This window comes from Nothoprocta perdicaria, unplaced genomic scaffold (assembly GCF_003342845.1).
Source record: "Nothoprocta perdicaria isolate Ctin4 unplaced genomic scaffold, notPer1 scaffold_200, whole genome shotgun sequence".
Lineage (NCBI taxonomy): Eukaryota > Metazoa > Chordata > Aves > Tinamiformes > Tinamidae > Nothoprocta > Nothoprocta perdicaria.
The window spans coordinates 423399-440651 of NW_020455206.1; the positions used below are offsets into that span (position 1 = coordinate 423399).

Genomic DNA, 17253 nt, shown 5'->3' on the forward strand with positions numbered 1-17253 from the left:
GAGCTCTGCCCCGCTCCGCGCGGACAGGAACCTCGGCCTGGCACGGGGCTGGAAGTGCGGCGGGAAGACGGCAAAGCGTCCGAGTCCTGCAGGTGCTGCCGTCGCTGCAGCATCTATACAGAGAGATGAACCGGGGACTTTCAGCCCTTCCCGCCTCCCCCTCATCTGCTGTAGAGGAGGAGGAGGTGTGTGTGGGGGGGTCTTCAGCCCATGTCCGTGCCCACGCACTGCCCTCCTCCTGTGCCCGCATCTCCAACGCCCGCCGTACCGGCTTTCTCAAATTCGCCACCGCGCCGGCGATCTGGAGCCTAGGGTGGACCCAGACGAGCAGGGCAAGGGCTGGCGCCTCTCCGCGCAAAGCAGGCCCCGGGGGCAGCTCGGAGGCGGCCGGAGCCGCCTTTTGCGGCCGCTCTTGTGCTCCAAAGGCCCTCACTGCCCTCTCGGCCCCAGTCTGCCCTGTAGCGGGCCCGCCGTCCCTATGTCCCCATGTATCTATCACGACGAATGCAGCACATTTCATGGCAGTGAACCTGTGGGTTTTTTTTCTTTCTTCCTTTCTTTCTTCCTTTCTTTTTTTTTTTTTCCTCTTCCCCGATTGCCTGAATCATGAATCTCCTGGAGCAGCCGCTCCACCAGCTCTGAGCTCTGTTGCTGCCTGTCTGCTGTTTCGTTAGCCTGAACGGGAAGAAGATGTAAAGGAAGGGACATGAAGTTTTCTCTCTTATTTTCTTTTTTAAATATGTACACATATAAATATATATATATAATATGTGTATATAATATATTGTGTATGTATATAATACATACACATATACATATATATACACATGGGTATATGTAAATAATATATGTGTGCATATATGTGTGTATATATACATGTACGTATACACAAACACACACATATATGTGTGTATTTATGTATAAGTGTATATACACACACATATAACGTTCATGGACAGCAGACTCTCGGAGGGCATCCCTCCTCTCTTTTTTAGGCAATTGTTTCTCCACGCGTACTCGCCCAGAGCCGCGCGCGCACGAGGCTGCGCCGCGTCGCGGGGTCCCGCGGAGCCGGGCGGCTCCCCCGCGGTGCCGCTGCTGTCCCCCGCGCCGCCCCGGGGCCCGCGCCCGCTCCTCGCGGGTTTCCTGCAGTCACCGCGCAGTTTTCTCTGTAACGAAACTCGTCCGCGCCGGCGGCCGCCGCGGCCCAAGGCCGGCGGGTGGTGCGGGCGCTGCGGGGCGCGGGCGCTGCGGGGGCTGCCCGCGCCCCGCGCGAGGGTCCAACGAGCACGAAGCAGGGGGCACGAAGCCGGTCCTCTCTCTCGCGCACAGCTCCGGTGAAACCCCGCCAAGCGGTGCCAAGCGACACGGAAAGGAGGGATCGGGGCGCGGCTGTGCAGGCGAGTCGGGGATGCGGTGGGGGACAAACTGGCAGAGCGGCGCCACCGGGGGCGCGAGGCAACGGGGGACCTCACAGTCGCTGTGAGCATCACACGGGCGCCAAAGCAGGCTGCGTGATCGCGCTGTTCTCAGTGCAAAAGAAGAAATTAAAATCCAAACCAAAAACAAAGCAAAACAAACAAACAAACTCCCCCAAAATAAGAAGCCACCAAGCTGGTCCCTTACACAGCGCTGGGCTGCACAGCCCGCCGCGCGGCTCCCCCGTCCCCTTTGCCCTTGGAACCCGCTGCCCGCAGCTCCGCCGCCCGTCCCGCGCGGGAATGGGGCTGGGGGGGGGGGGACAGGAATAGGGAGCGGGGGGTGGCGGGCGCGCGCCACCTCCGCGCGCCCCCGCGGGAGTTGCACCGGCGAGCGCGCGCACCGCCCCCTCCGCCCCCATTGGCTGAGAGGCGCCTAACAGCGGGCTCGGGCCGTGCCCGGCAGCCAATGGGGGCCGCCGGCAACTTTACTTTTCTCATTGGCCCCGGGAGGGTGAGTGGCGGGGCAGCCCCCCCGGCGCTGTCCGCGGGCCCGGTGCTGAAGGCGCCGCGCGGGCTGCGCCGCGGGCGGCGCCGGCGGGAGCGGGGCGCGAGTCCCGGCCGCGGCGCGCCGGCCCCGGGCGGCAGCAGCAGCTGCGGGGCCGCCTTCCCTCCCCGCCCCCCCCCGCGCCATCCCGCCCTCCCGCCCGCCCCCGCTCTCCCGCCCTCCGCCTGCGCCTCCCTCCGCCCGCCACAAACCCCCCGGCCCCGCCGCGCGCAGGCAGCGCGCCCGGGCCACCGGCGCCCTTGGCAGCCCGCGCGAGGCGGCGGCGCTCGTGGCACGAGCAAGGGCGGGCGCGCGCGGCGGAGCCGCCCGGTGCGCAGCGGCGGGAACGGGGAGCGGGGGGCGATGGGCGCCTCGCGCTTGCGACACGAATTTGACGCAGCCAGATAGGCGGCCGCGCCGCTCGGCCCTCGCCCCCCGGCCCAAAGGGCGCGAGGCTCGGAGAGCCCGGCCGGAACACCCTCTCCTGCTCCTGTTCCCGCCTCCCCGCTCTGCACACACCTTCTTCCCCCCCGCAATCGCATACCCACCCACCGCCTCTTCCCGCGGCCGCCCTGCGCGGCGCACCAAGTTTCCTCCAACTTCTGCACCGCAGTGAGCCCGGGGGGAGACAGCACAGGCGGACAGCGCCGATCTCCCTCCGGGACAGAGAAGAGTCGGCGTGGCGGTTTTCCACGCTCTCCTCCGCCGACTCTTTTCTTTCCTCTCTCGGACACCAACGCGAACCGAGGCTGCCCCGGCTGTTTCCGCCACCAGCACAAAGAGACGTCGGGGAGCTTTGCCTCTTGGAGCCAGGACGCAGCGCGGGGGTGCCGCTTCCCGCTGGATTGCACTGCGCCGAGCCGCGCGCTCCTGCTCGCCCCGCGCCTCGGCCGAGAGGACGGTGCCGAGCGCGCCCCGCGCCCGCACGGCTCCATGGCGCTCTGACAGCAGCGCCGGCGAGAGGGCAGGGAGGGAAGGAGCCTCCCGACGGGATCGAAGCCGAGCCCGGCAGACAGCGAGCCAGCTCGCGGTGCCAGGCGGAAGACAGCGGCTCTACCTCGACTCCTACCTTGCGGAATAAGCGGACATTGCAAGCCGCAAGAACGAGGATCTGCCCTTGGTCCACGGTGTCGGATACCTCCATCCTAAGTTTGGGGGCGTTTGGTGCCTTTTTTCTTCCGCTCGGTTTTGTTTCCTCGTCCCTCTCCTCTTCCCCTCCCGTCCCCAACCACCCAAACCCGCGAAACTCGAGCGCTGCCGACTACTCGAGACCGGTTCTACCAAGCTGTCCACCCCGGCTTCGGACCGCTCCGATGGAAATACACTGTAAGCACGACCCGTTTGCAGCAATGCATAGTAAGTAGGCTGCTAGTTCAACTTCTCTGACATGGTAGGGCCGAGCCAGGCCGAGAGCATTTGCGAACGGGGGGCGCGTTTCCCGTCCCGGGGGCCGGCGGCACCGAGCGGGAAGACAGGCCTGGCGCGAGAACGAAATCCCGGGCTGCAGCCGCGCTCCGGGCTGCGCACCACTTTGGGCTCCCGTTCCTTCCTTTCAGGCGCGAAGGGGCAATGTTTTATCCCGGCCGCTCTCCTCTCTCTCTCTCTCTCTCTCTCTCTCTCTCTCTCTCTCTCTCTTTCTCTCTTTCTCTCTTTTTCTCTTTCTCTCTCTCTTTCTCTTTCTCTTTTTTTTTTTATTGTAATTTTTCTTCTTAGAAGAACACAGAATAGAACAGGGAATACCATGCCACGGGCATTTTTGTATGTGTGTTTATCTGTGTCTTTTTCTTTCTTTTTTTCCTGAGAACTCTTGTCCTCTTGGAAGAACGAGCCAATAAAAAAAATCTATATACATATATGTATGTGTATGTGTGTACCAACACACAGAAATATATATTTATATATTAATATATGTAGTCAAATTTCTAAAAAAAAATGAAAAAGCTCTCCTCTGATTCTGACGAATAGAAAAGTTTGCTATGCTTTACTTAACTGTATTCCAACATTTTGATATATCTTAATTTAAAACACACACACCTCCCTCCCCCCCCCCCCCCAAAAAAAAAAAAAAAAAGGTCTGCCGGACACAAAATCGGGGCTGAAGACGACGTTTTGTTAGCCGTCTGAAGAAGGACAGAGTAATTCCTTTGCAACCTTTACATAAAAAAAAAAAAAAAAAAAAAAAAAAAAAAAAAAAAAAAAAAAAAAAAAACTAAGAAAAATTAAAAAAAAAAAAAAAAAAAAAAAAAAAAAAAAAAAAGTGCAGGAGACAGGTAGCAGAGCTGGTTAAGTTAACAGATCGTGTGGAATGGGCTTGACTGAGATTTGTTTTGCTTGAGAGGTCGGGGGAAGACTTATCCATTAGCACAGTGTTATGTGAAATGACATCTTCTCTCACGGTGAGTTAAACGGTGCATTACAGCGAGAGATTGCGAGGAAATTTAAGGTAGAACTAATCTCATTTCCTGGTGCACCGCAGTCCTTTTAGCTAAAATAGATTTGTTTGCAAAATAAAGCAGCTTGTGCTAGGGCTAGAAATCTCTCTCTCTCTCCCCCCCTCTCTCTCTGTTTCGCTCCCTCTTTATTTTTCGCTGTTTATGCGTCCATTGCTCTCTCGCTTTCTCCGACATATAATTTTGGAGAATATGGAGAGTCGATCAATGCAGCCGCGATAGTAGTCGGTGACTCCTTTCTGCTGCATGTGAGATGCACCTTTGCTTCCATAGAAATGCCCCATTTTTAGAATTGTGATTATTTGCTTCCTTTTAATGGAATAAAATAATATCAAATATTTTGTAAAAGGACGATTTTACAGCAGTAAAAAAAAATCTACCTCTGATCTTGGAGGAAAACCTCACAAACTCCATTATCAAGTGAGTGCCTTGGGGTGACCCCCGAGCGGGTTGTAACGCTTGCAGACCTGGTATGCAAGGAGGGTAGGTTTGCCTAATCTGCCCGGTCATCGGGCGTGAGAGAAACCACTAAGGGTTTGAGAGCCTCTCTCCATTAACTAAAGTCATGGAAAATCGATATCTTCTGTAGGAATTTATTGAGAAAAAAAAAAAAAAAAAAAAAAAACCACTACCTGCGCTCTGGCCCCCTCTGTTTCTGGAAATACTTCAAATTCGCTGCCAAACCATCCCTGTATCGGCTTTTCCCTGCAGAAGTTGCTTTAAAAATAATGATTTAAAAAAAAATTTTGCAATGCCCTAAAAGCGGAGACTGGACGAACCGCATCAGCAACTTTTGGCCAAGGGGAGAGAAGCTCCGTCCACGGCTGCGCTCCCGCAGGGATGCTGCGCTCCGCTGGCTCTGCGCGGGCGCCGGCGCTTAGGCGAGGGGGCAGCTCAGCCGCTGCTGCCCGTCGTGTCTCTGTCCTCCCCGATGCAGGAGCCTTTGACACACGCACTGCCCGCGGGCGGCACCGCGAGCCCCTCCGCGTCGAAGACCCTTCGCTCCACCGCTCCCCGCCTGCCACCTCTTTCGCCGCTTCGCAAAAGTTTCTCTTTCCATAACTTTTCTTTTTTTTCTTTTTTTTTCTTTTTTTTTTTTCCTCCTCTGGTTTCTGCTGTTGATGTTGGTCTCCACGACGGATACGGCTTAACTGCCGGGAGCTTTCTCCGCCGGGGACTCCCGCCTCTGCTGAAAAAAGCCTCTTGAGCGAGGGTCGTGCCCCATCCGCTGCTCACTTTGGGAACTGGTATTTTGGGAGGCCAAGAGCCTGCTGGATAAGCGGGAAGAGGCGGAAAGGGGAGTGAGACAGGGGCAGCGCGAAAGAGAAGCCGCTCTCCGACTGCCATGGCTCGTGGAGGGCACTTAGGGCCGGGACTGGCACTGGGGTCTCCTCGGAGTTGTCCCACAGCAGGGCGACCAGGACTCCAAATACCTGCCCACAGGCTGCCGGCGCTCGCAGCACTTGTGCCTCTGCAGCCCGCGGTCCTTCGCGTTCCCGCGTACGCGATTCCTCGCGTCACAAACTTCCCTGTGCCGGGAGGTGCGGGCCCCAGCGGCTCTCGCGGCTCTCTCGCGGTGCCCACAGGAAAATGCGGCGAGGTCCTGGCCTGGCACCGGGCCGGGCCCCTCTCCGCCTCCGCGCAGCCCCCACGCCGAGGTCGCCGCTGCCTCTGCGAGCTCCCGCAGCCGGAGGGGCCATTGTTCCCTTCCTGCTCCTTTGCGGGGCTGCGAAGTTGGTTTAGGAGAGGGGAATCGTCTCCGTCCCTCAAAGGGACACCTTACTCTCCTTCTCCTTAATTCCTTTCTTTTTCCCTTTCCCCATCCTTTTCTTTTTCTTTCCCATTTGCTTCTCTCAATTTCTCCTTCTTTCCTTGCTTCTTTCTATTTCTTTTTTTTTTTGGTCCCCTCTTCCTTCCCTACTTGCCCCTTTCCTTCCTCTCCACTCTCCTCCTCTGTGAGAAAAAAAAAACCCTACAAAATATTGTCTTTTATGTTAAATGTGCTGCTTATGATTTAATATAGTTAACCTGGTAATGGGTGAAAAGCCTGAGGTCTTGTTCACTCCAGCTTTGTGGGACTGGCCTTTCGCTTTTAGCATTAATCTCTCATAGAGTTTCCTTTTCTCTGGTTTTAAAAACATTTCAGCATGCAGAGCAGCACTATGTTTTACCTTGCATCACCAAATGTTCCCTATGAAAAGGGTATATTGCACTTGGTGTGCCCTGAACAAACTTCTGTTTGCAGGACTGATGCCTTAAAAATGATGCCTTGCTGCTGGGAAAGATCTGCTCATAAAACTGATAAAAGATTATATTTTGCATACTTTAGCAAAAAGACATTTTTAATGTGGATTCATTATGTGTCCTGACAGCTTTAGAAGGAGTCTACAAAGTTTGACAGCTCTTTAACCATCCCGATATGACCAAATTTAAATAAAGAATGACTATATATTTAACATTGAGGCACTTGATTTCTACATTTCAAGTCCTGTGAAAATTCAGAGATTTTCCTTATTATTTTTGTTCCAATATTGCCATCTGTGCTGTCTGCCCCTATTGCTTGTTTGCAGTTTCTCCGCTCCTCTGCCATTTAAGTAGTTTGGATGATTAACAGCATGACGGTTAATTATATTTTCTCACTTGCTACATGGGATTATTACATGTTCATTGGTTTTACACAGTTCCACTACTGTTCCTCTGACTGGATCCCATTTCCCACCAGATATATTATTCACCTTGCTAAAGGTGAACAGTGCAAATCTTCTAGAAAAAGAATAATATATTTGGCTTGGCTGAGTGTTCACATTTCATTTGTGAGATCGTAATATCTGCCAAGACTGCTGTAAATTGTAAAAGAAGAAATCATTCTCTCTCCTTTTTTTTTTTCTTCTCTTAATTAAGTCAAATCATTTGGAAGAAAAAAAAAAAAGAACCACCACCACACCCACTTTATTTATTTATTTATTTATTTATTTATTTATTTATTTATTTATTTATTTAATTATTTTTTCTTAGCTACGAATAGATTGTAATCATACAGCTTTGTTTTTTCTTGGCTTTCTAGTCAGAGCTGATGAAAAGGCTCCACTATGTTAGGGAGTTAGTCTCCACTATGTATAGGACTAAGTAGTAAGGACTTACTAGTCTTTACACAGGCAAAATTGGTCATCGTGCTGAAAGGAATATGTCCCACATCTAGCAGATCTGGACATAAGCATATACGGTTCCAAATTGTCATTTTTCAAACAAGGGGACCACGCTGCCTTCAGGCAGGAGGCATTCCTTCAGTAAGTAGCATTGCAGCAATGTGAAATTTCAATCAGAAGGCAACGTGGCCCCACTTCCCTCCATTCCTGTGATTTCAGCAGCGCACGGTAAAAAAACAAAAAATAAACAGACATAGCTAGAGAATTATCAGCCATTATGGATGTCCCCTATCCATAATGAGATAGAGAGAGAGACAGAGAACATAGTGGCTAAGCAGGATTGCAGTGAAGAAATGTTACCCCAAATATCACAGAACTGTTTTTTTTTTCCTGCCCTTTCCCTCTCTTCCCTGTGTGTTTCAGGACATGGAGGAGTGAATCAGTTAGGGGGTGTTTTTGTGAACGGCCGCCCCCTTCCAGATGTTGTTCGTCAAAGGATCGTGGAACTTGCCCACCAAGGGGTCAGGCCTTGTGATATCTCCAGGCAGCTGCGGGTCAGCCATGGTTGTGTCAGCAAAATACTTGGAAGGTAAAGGAAGGATGACAAATCTTTTGACATTTATTAAAAAAAAACGAAAACAAAAAAAGCAATGCCTATACCTTACTCATGGTCTGTAAAACAAGGGACAAATCAAATAGAGAATAATAAAATAATCTTAGGAAATCAGTTCAGCCATGACGCAGCGTTCTTTGCCATTGCTTTCCTTAAGATCTTTATATGTTTGACTTGAGAAAAAAGCAAAAAAAAGCAACTATTTTGACTACTTATACATTTATTTTCTTCCTTTCACAATCTCTTGTAGATAATTCCAAAGCAGAATACAAAATGTCACATGTCATATATTTGGTATATATGTGATACATATCCTGCATCTGTCTGTTCTGAAGAAATAGAGAAATTTGTAACTCATCTTCAGTAAAGATATGAGGCATTTCCCAAAAGCTGCTCCTTGTGCTTTCTGAGGAATACCTATTTTTAAGCATTTTATACCATTAAGTATTGAGGTATTGTGTGAGCATTGTCATGTGTAACCAATGTTATTGGTTATTGGTCCCACTATTACATATATATACACATATATACACACATATATACATATACATTCATATGTGTGTGCATGTGTATATATATGTACATGTATATGTACACACATATACATATATATATGTACACTATATATATTTTACTCTTGTGATGGAATGTGCTCTAAGTTAAAACACAGACTGCCACAATTTAGTTTTACCAGTCTTAAACTTAGCTATTTTAAAAGTTTGGGTAGGACCAGCTTAAAACAGTAAAGAAACAGCAACTTAAGCTCTGAATTCTAATCATTTCAATGTCTTTTTGAAATTTGAATTATATTCTGTCCAAAAAAGAAAAGAAGAAAAATGAAAACAAAATCCTGTGCCCTGGTTCTTTGTAAGTTGTGGACAAAATTGAACAAATTTGGCTTAAAGTACTATATTAGATGCTTCAAACTTCATGGCCATGATTGAGCATGTCATATAAAAGAAGATTTGCTTTTTCTTAGTACAGTATTTTTTTCTTGATAGTTTGGAAAAAGCCTATTTCTTAAATATTTACCAACATCCAGCTTTACAATTCATTTTTAACTCATTTTTAACCAGTTTGTTAAATCAGTCATAGTACAGTTGTGAAAACTACCAGAGCAGATACTCCTGTAGTAGTACATGTAGGACCTTCCCCGGATTAGCAACATTTATGATCTTGGTACAGTCATGGGTCTTTTTTTTTTTTTTTTCATTCTTCTCCCTATAGCTGTTATCTCCGACTGTATGGACCGTCAAACACCTTCTCTACAGTACTGAATAGTGTGCTTTTAGAAGGTCATGTGAACCAGTGTTCAAGTGACACTGGGCATCCCTGCTTTTTCTGCTATGCCTTAGTTATACAGAGATTCACTCTCCATATACTATGAGCATTCCTCCTGATTTTAGCATTGGAGTAGTTTAAGGACACCAATGACTTTTTTTTAGGACAAAAAGTTTTCATATGTTTCGAAGCCTGCCTGCCTATCACAGTGTTTTTTTTCATTCTGTTATATTGTTATCTGCTCTCAGAACAGGCTCATAATTCCCCAGATAATAATTCTGCTAATAAATCTGTCCAGGATTCTTACACTGGCTTACTAACAGTTACTATCGGCACCAATATAAAGCTAATAAACATCAAATTTATGCACCTCACTGTGAAATGTCCAGCAGCTTTATTTTTGCCATTTTGAATGGATTTATCATTAGATATATTTGCACTCTGGAGCTAAAAGTGAAGCTCCAGAGTGTTGTCATTTAAATTGTCATCAATTAACAAGAATTTCATAGCTCATTGTTTTCAAAACTAATAATTACTATGGGTAAAATTTCACTGTAATTGCAGATCTGTGAGCATGCATTTGAAAAACAAAACTGGGAATTCTTATGAAAAATCCTTACATCCTTTATTTGAAATTTTATTATTAAAATCTTTCAATGCATAAATCTTTAATGCGGATTTAAACCTGACTAAATGATGACCCACAGCAAGCTGTGTCTGCCAGGCAGGAGGTAAATAACTATCTGGTTACCACCACAGTCTCATAGGAGAGAACTGTGGAGACAGCCGCTCCTCATCTACATTAGCAGCTTGTTGGGACTAAAAGGCCTTGGAACTAATTTTTATAGAAGAAGCCAATTTCAATTGAGTTTGTCTTTAAAATGGATCTGGGAGCCAGAGATTGTAGCTTTCTTTTGCTTGTAGCTGTTTGAGCTGCTTCCAGGTTGAACACCAGGATGAACAGGAAAGGTGTGGCTGTAGGTCTCCCTGGACATTAACTGGTCCTTGTTACACATGAGCTCACTCCAGGGAAAAGGACTGTCAACGTCTTCATATTTGTTATGAGTATTTTGTTTAATGCATACCGATTTTTGCTGAGCTCAGAATAGTGTGAATGTGTGGGTAAGTACTTAATCAGTGGTTAGAAGATTTGGGAGTGAAGGTCTTGCTCTCCAGAATTCACCAAGTTCTTTTTCTCCTTTGGCTGTGCTCATGTTTTATTAAGCTGATACATCCAAATGGTGTCAGCAAGCTGACTCCTTAGTGAGCTGGTGCCATGCAGTAAAATCCATCCGTACCTCTGGAGGTTCAGGAGTTTGTCTCCACCGCTTACCAAACATTGGCAGAGTCAGCCATGAGGAACAGGGTCTGTTTGTCCAGTTAGTGCTCCCGGGCCTGTTGGTAGATAATTTGCTCGTCAGCTGGATTATCTGGCATTGACAGGGAGGCGAGCCAAGAGGCGACACAAACATGTGTTGATATGTAGAGAGGTAGTGCTGGAGAAGAATGCAAGGAAACACTCCTAAAATGTAATGGTTTTGACCAAAGCTAAGAAAATGATGACTTGAGTATTGCATAATCTTCATTAATATCCTGTCTCAAAGGAGAGAGACCATCAGCAAAGTTTATGAGACTAGAGATACAAGGTTATGATAGGTTTGTGCTGCAACTGTGCGGTCATGTTATCATGGTCTCAGGAAAAATAGCAAAATTTTACCACTGTGCCCTATGGCACATTTCTAGGCTGCATTTTGAGAGACAAAGCAGGTTAATCTGTCTTTGGCACTTTGCACTTTCCATTAAATGGCTCCAAGCAAACAAAAAGAGTGAAATTCAGATCTGCATCCAGTTTATCTGAAAACATGTACCGACAACGTAGTCTCACCTTCTTTAAAGGGCTTTTATGTCCTGCACATATTTTAGGTCTTCCAGAAATATTAAAAAACTGTGATCTGGCAGAAGTTTGGTAAACATGATTGTATATTGCAGGGACTTTAGCTTCAGAACTTAATTGTGCTCTCCGCCCACTGGAAAGGCCATGGAATTAAAAAAAAATCTTGTAAAACTGATGTCAAATAGCTGTGAAGAAATTATATTAATAAGCTAGCTTATACTTTTATTTGGAAGCCTTTTCTAAGCTCCTTGCTAGAAATGTGTATACTAAGGAGTTAATGGACATACTCAATACATCTAACTGGGTCTGTCTGGTTTAAATATTTATGAAGTCCAAGTGTTGGACACTACATTGGATGGATTTACCAGACCAGGTGTTTAGGAGAGGAAATTACTTGTGCAGGTAGGCACAGGATTCACAAGGTTTATTTTTCATTGCTTGTCAAAATTGGGAAGATACAAACAAAGAGTGTCCATGGCCAGAAGAATGTCCTTGTGTGCAGCACACCCGGAAAGCTGCGTAGAGAACAACCTTCTCAAGGGACACAGTCCCACTTCTGTTTTTAACACATTTTTTAAGGCTTTATTTATTAAAAGAGGGAAATCAGCTGAGCTGGGGATCTCAGTTGGAATGTGTTGTAGTAGTTCTACCAAAAATATCTGTAATTGTTCTATTACATGAGCAAGAAATCTGGCAGACTGTTTTAGGTTTCAATCAGTCTAGGGTCCAGTGCTACCACCTTTCCTGGTACGATACTAGTAGAACTGCTTGGAGGTGTAAAGATCATGTATATGAGAGAAGACTGTATGACCAATCAAATAAATGATCTCTAAAACAGTGTAGCCCTGCAAGGTCTAAACAGTTCCCTCTCCCTAAAATATAGTGATTGAAAAAATACCTTATATTAAAATGATAATTTGGAAAGGTGTGTTGACCAAAGGTGTGTTGTTTCAATGTGCAAATGTATGCAATCTTCATTCTGCTATGAGGTGACAGTAAGCTGTATATGTAAATTATGGAGAATTTCTTTAGAAACAATATTTTTTTTTGCAAAAGAACTCCCTTAAAAAAAAAGAAAGGTCTTTGGTGTGAATTGTTTCTATTATTGCCAGCAGCTCTGATTAGTAACACACATTTTCAGTTAATTTTGGATCCCAGCATGCCCTTTAATCTGGCATTGTTTCTATTGTCTTGCTATTACAGAAAAAATATATATTCTATCCTGAGGCCCAATTCCAATTACTGTAAGTTAATCTATTAGGTGATAAAGCATGACATAGGCAGAAAATGTGTATGTGAAAGTGAAGATGTATCTTAGGATTTTCCAGGGATTGGTTACCTTGAAATTGTGTTCTCTATAAATCTCGAAGTGTGTTCTCTGTCCTTTTGTGATAACTAAAGCTTTGTTTTGGATGTTGTCCCAGGTATTACGAAACTGGTAGTATTAAGCCTGGAGTGATTGGAGGATCAAAACCAAAGGTCGCCACACCCAAAGTCGTTGAAAAAATTGCGGAGTACAAGCGCCAAAATCCTACCATGTTTGCATGGGAGATCAGGGATAGACTTCTAGCTGAGCGAGTTTGTGACAATGACACTGTTCCCAGTGTCAGCTCAATTAACAGGTAAAAATTTGCATGTTCTCAGCAATTCAGTTGGCATTGAATTTTCATGTATTTATGGACCTGGATGTCTGCGATGATCTTCAAGAAACGCAGTTTGCATGTGTTTTCATAATGTGTTTGGGGTGTGGGAGCAGCCATTGATTCACTTTGATGATGAAAATACGACAAATTACTAACAGTTCCTAGTGATGGACAAATTTTACTCTCAACCTTTGCTTCTTTCTCATTTTTTTTTTTCCTGTTCTCCAATTCTGGAAAAGATCTTGGATTATTTGATCTGAATTGGGTCTCAATTTTGGACTGAAACCTGGACTAGGCAGGGATCCCAAGGGCTTTATCTACAGGGGAAAGCTGAAATTTCAAATATTGGGCTTAGTGGCAATGTAGAAAAAGTCTGGATCTCAACTATGTGATGAAGGGTAGTATTGCTGTCTTCCTGCCATCTACTCAATATTATTAAATTTGATCTGATGTTTGGTACCATTTACTCTGAATATAAAAAAGTGGATTTCAGTGAGTAGTCTCCAAGTGCTCGGAGCATTGGCCTGTTAGATAGATACAATTAAATGGCCTTCATTTGCCTTTGTAGAGGTGCAGGAGTATCTTGTTTTGAGTCTTGGCCTGGCATTTGGGAGCCTCTTATGCTGTTGAGGTGGTTTTCACTTATTTCATGCAAATCCTTTGAATGCAACTGTGCAGCATAATCTCTGTATGTTTACATGAAATAAACTGATGGGATATTATTTTATTGACTATACCAATAGATCCGCATGAATGGAATTGCCACTTGAACAACACAGGAGATTTCCACAGTGTTAGCTAAGAATACTAGCTTGATCTTGCCAAGCTGAATGCAGAGTCATACATTTGCATGGATAAATGCAAGGTTGGATTTGGTCATTCACAGCTTTTAGTACTTCTTGCAAGTTCATATCTAGCTTAGAATCTAATGCAGCAACCAATAGCCGTGTAGACGCTGAGATTTTATGTTAAAAAAAAAGTATTTTTTTTTTTAGAAATAATAATGGGGACCCTTAAAATTGAAAGAAAATTCTCCCAAGAATTGTCCTCAGGTAGTTACAGACCAAATCGGTTCCCATCAGAACACCCATCACACCTGGAATTCACATTGAAGTGCAAGACTTTAATTCTGTATTAAGCATGTGTTTCAAAGCTTTACTGATAGAGTTATTGTACATTAATAATGCATAACCTTACTCTTAAGGCATGAAGGCCTAGTAAGATTAGAACACAGTGGCCAACAGCAGGAGAGCTCATGGCCTTGGGAGACGGGAGGAAAGGTGAAATTTCCTGTGTACTTTATTTTCCATCAGCCTAATGCAGCCATGGAGGATATAGGACAACTAGATGCTCATGCACAGAGATAGCTCTATATACATCCAAACTTTCAGATGTTGGGGAAGGTAAATATTTTATGAGAAGTTTTCTTCTTTAGCCCTCAGTGAAGATGGAACTGGAGAGAAAAGGCACAGCAGAAAAGAGGATTAGGAAAATACAGTCTAAGCATGGAGTACATGGCATGGTGCAAAGAGAATGTGCTTTCTACACCTGAATGTGTAAATTTGCACAGAAACAGCAACATAGATTGTTTTCCAAAATAACATTCAAAACTATGTAAGATGTATTTAAATGGCTTTGACCTTGCTGCAGCTTTGGGTGCCTGGATGCTCTAAAATGCCAGCACCACAGGAGACTGAATTCCTAGCTCAGGCAGACTTGGACATTATTTGCTGATGTCTTTTGTGTGAAAGTGACAAGTCTTTCTCAACCCTGCTGTGCAACTTGGATGTTGTCCTTTAGCTGTAGACCTGACCCACAATCAGAAGTCACTTCAGTCAGATTCTTGCAGCTAGCCTGCTGCACAGTCTGCCTGCGTTACAGTCGTAGCGCTGTTATGCTATTGTTTTGCTATTGTTCTCCTCTTCAGGAGAATTGTCATAATCGTTAGAGACTGAAGAGCTGGGGCAGCATGCTATAATGCAGCAATGACAAACTATGTGTAGCACTTCCACTTTAATGTATGCATTCTAGAAGACAAATTTGAACTGCAGTCCCGTATATAAATGAATAATTGCTATTATTATTCATTAATAAGATTAATATTATTAATAAGCCACTCTTCCACAGCAGGAGCAACTCTGTGTGATTAAGGCTTAATTAATCATTGCAACTAGCTCTGCACAAATAGGCTGAAAGCTGCCCAGCTGTTTCAAAGCACTCGTGTCCTCCATCCCTTCAGAGATAAAGACATTTATGTGTCAGGAGGCCCCAGATACCCTTTCTTCCAGTAAGGAAGCCTTGTGCATGGTGTTATTTCTCTTCTCTCTTCTCTTCTCCCTTCTCTTCTCCCTTCTCCTCTCCTGCTTTCAAGGCAGGTAGAAATGGTAAAAGAGTGTGTTAGACAAATATAGGAAAAATGCTTACCATGTCTCTCTATCCTTGCATAAAAAGTGTGTATAACAGACACATGTGATTAAAGAGTGCTTCATTCAAGACATACACTCAGCTTGCTTCTACAGCAGTCAGTGGCAAAATTATTTAATCTCTAGTAGCATTTCAGATTTCATCTATTCCTTTCTAACAGCACCTTGGCAAGTGAGCACCTGACAGGACACCTCTGTTAATGTTTTTGACCACCATCCCTCTTCCAATATTTATCTACATCTTTTATTTATCTTTTATTTATCTACATCTTTGATTATTTACTGACTGGTATCATAATAAATCAAAGCAGAGGCTGTCTGCTGCAGTGACATTGCAGTGACTCACTGAATACTCAAGACTAGCATTTAATCTGACATTTTTGTTTTGATATCATTTTGATTAAACAGAATCTTTCTTAGATGTCTCAGCAGTGCACCCAGGGGTAGTTCAGGGGTATATTTACAAGGGTGTTCATGCACCTAAGGTTGAAGCCTAGGGTCATATCTGGACTCATAATGGTACATCTCCCTGAGGATAGGATGTTTGGCAAAAGATATGTCCAAAAAACTAGAAGTGTCTGTTACATTGGCAATTAAACCTGACCTGGCTTTTCAATGATATTGGGCCACCAAACTCCCACTAGAATCCCAAAGAACCAGTAGGCATGGGCTGGAGCCCACAATATAGTCCTGAGTCTACCAGTCAAACTTTGGGATGAGAAGGGGGTGATGTTGGGAAGATATTTTTGCGTTTACCTGGTTATCCTGAACTGAAAAAAAAAATAGCACCTGATGTCCCTTGCAATCCCATGCTTAATAGTAAGTAGTCATTTATTTCTTTTCAACTGCATGCAGGATCATACGGACGAAGGTACAGCAGCCACCCAATCAGCAAGTCCCTGCTTCCAGTCACAGCATAGGTAAGGAAAACTTTTCTTTTTTTATATAAAAAATAGTATAATAGATTACAAATATTCTGAAGAACTTTTAATCATTCTTATGGACAGATAATTCTGCATAAAACACTTCAGCACACGTGCTAATGCGCCTTCTTTGTCATTCTCCAAGGGCTGAACATAGCAAATGAATTTTATAAATACTGCTAAAAGGTTTTGAATTTTACTGATTATTATGATAAATAGCTTTCACCATGAGACAGAAAATTGAAATCTAAACCAACCCCCCCACACTAATGGGGGTCTATAGAATGTCAGATAATTAAAGCAATAAATCAAGAAAGGGGTACTTATTCATAACATTTTCTGCATCATTAGTCAGTAAGTAGCTTTGAATGTGTTTTTTTCATCTATCAACCATGCCTTCCATAATTCTTTGTGCACTTGCAGTCTTGAGTGAAGAGGTAGCAAAACTTTCTGAACTTTAATTCAGATACAGATGGGCAATATGAACAGGAGAATCAAGTGAGTGTGGGGGAGATGATCTTTGGAAGGAGTGTCCTGCTTAATGAGGCCTCCTCCACAGTTCACCAAGTTGATTGTCTTTATCAGATATATTTGTTCTCATCAGAAATCCTTCTAAGCACCTGCATAGGCAGGACTCATGACTAGTCTAGTTGTGTACATGCAAGCTTTCAGGTGAACCCATTCCTCATGGATAGCTCCAAGTACCTCTACCTTCCTGGACAACACAGTTGCACGGAGGCAATGTGGGACAATTGCTTTACTTCTGCTTTTTTTTTTTTTTTTTTTTTTTTTTTTTTTTTTTTTTTTTTTTTGTATGATTTCAATTCCTTTTTCCATGAAAACTATTGAGGGGAGGATAAGGCATTGCTTGTTGTACAAAACGGAGGCAGACTGGAGGTCTCAGTCACCCTGTGC

The 17253-nt window shown here is 45.0% G+C and overlaps 1 protein-coding gene across 7 annotated transcripts in view; it reads left to right on the forward strand.

The window, feature by feature from the left end:
• Positions 1 to 17253, forward strand: part of PAX5 (paired box 5) — a 142642-nt gene that overhangs the window by 816 nt on the left and 124573 nt on the right. For 4 of the 7 annotated variants that reach the window (XM_026038067.1, XM_026038068.1, XM_026038070.1 and 1 more), the window contains exons 2-4: positions 7985 to 8150; positions 12774 to 12971; positions 16271 to 16335. In XM_026038067.1, the coding sequence (XP_025893852.1) occupies positions 7985 to 8150; positions 12774 to 12971; positions 16271 to 16335 (429 nt within the window). Of the gene's footprint in view, positions 1 to 3278; positions 3322 to 7984; positions 8151 to 12773; positions 12972 to 16270; positions 16336 to 17253 lie in introns of those variants that run through there. The other 3 variants (XM_026038066.1, XM_026038069.1, XM_026038072.1) reach the window with 2 other exon arrangements.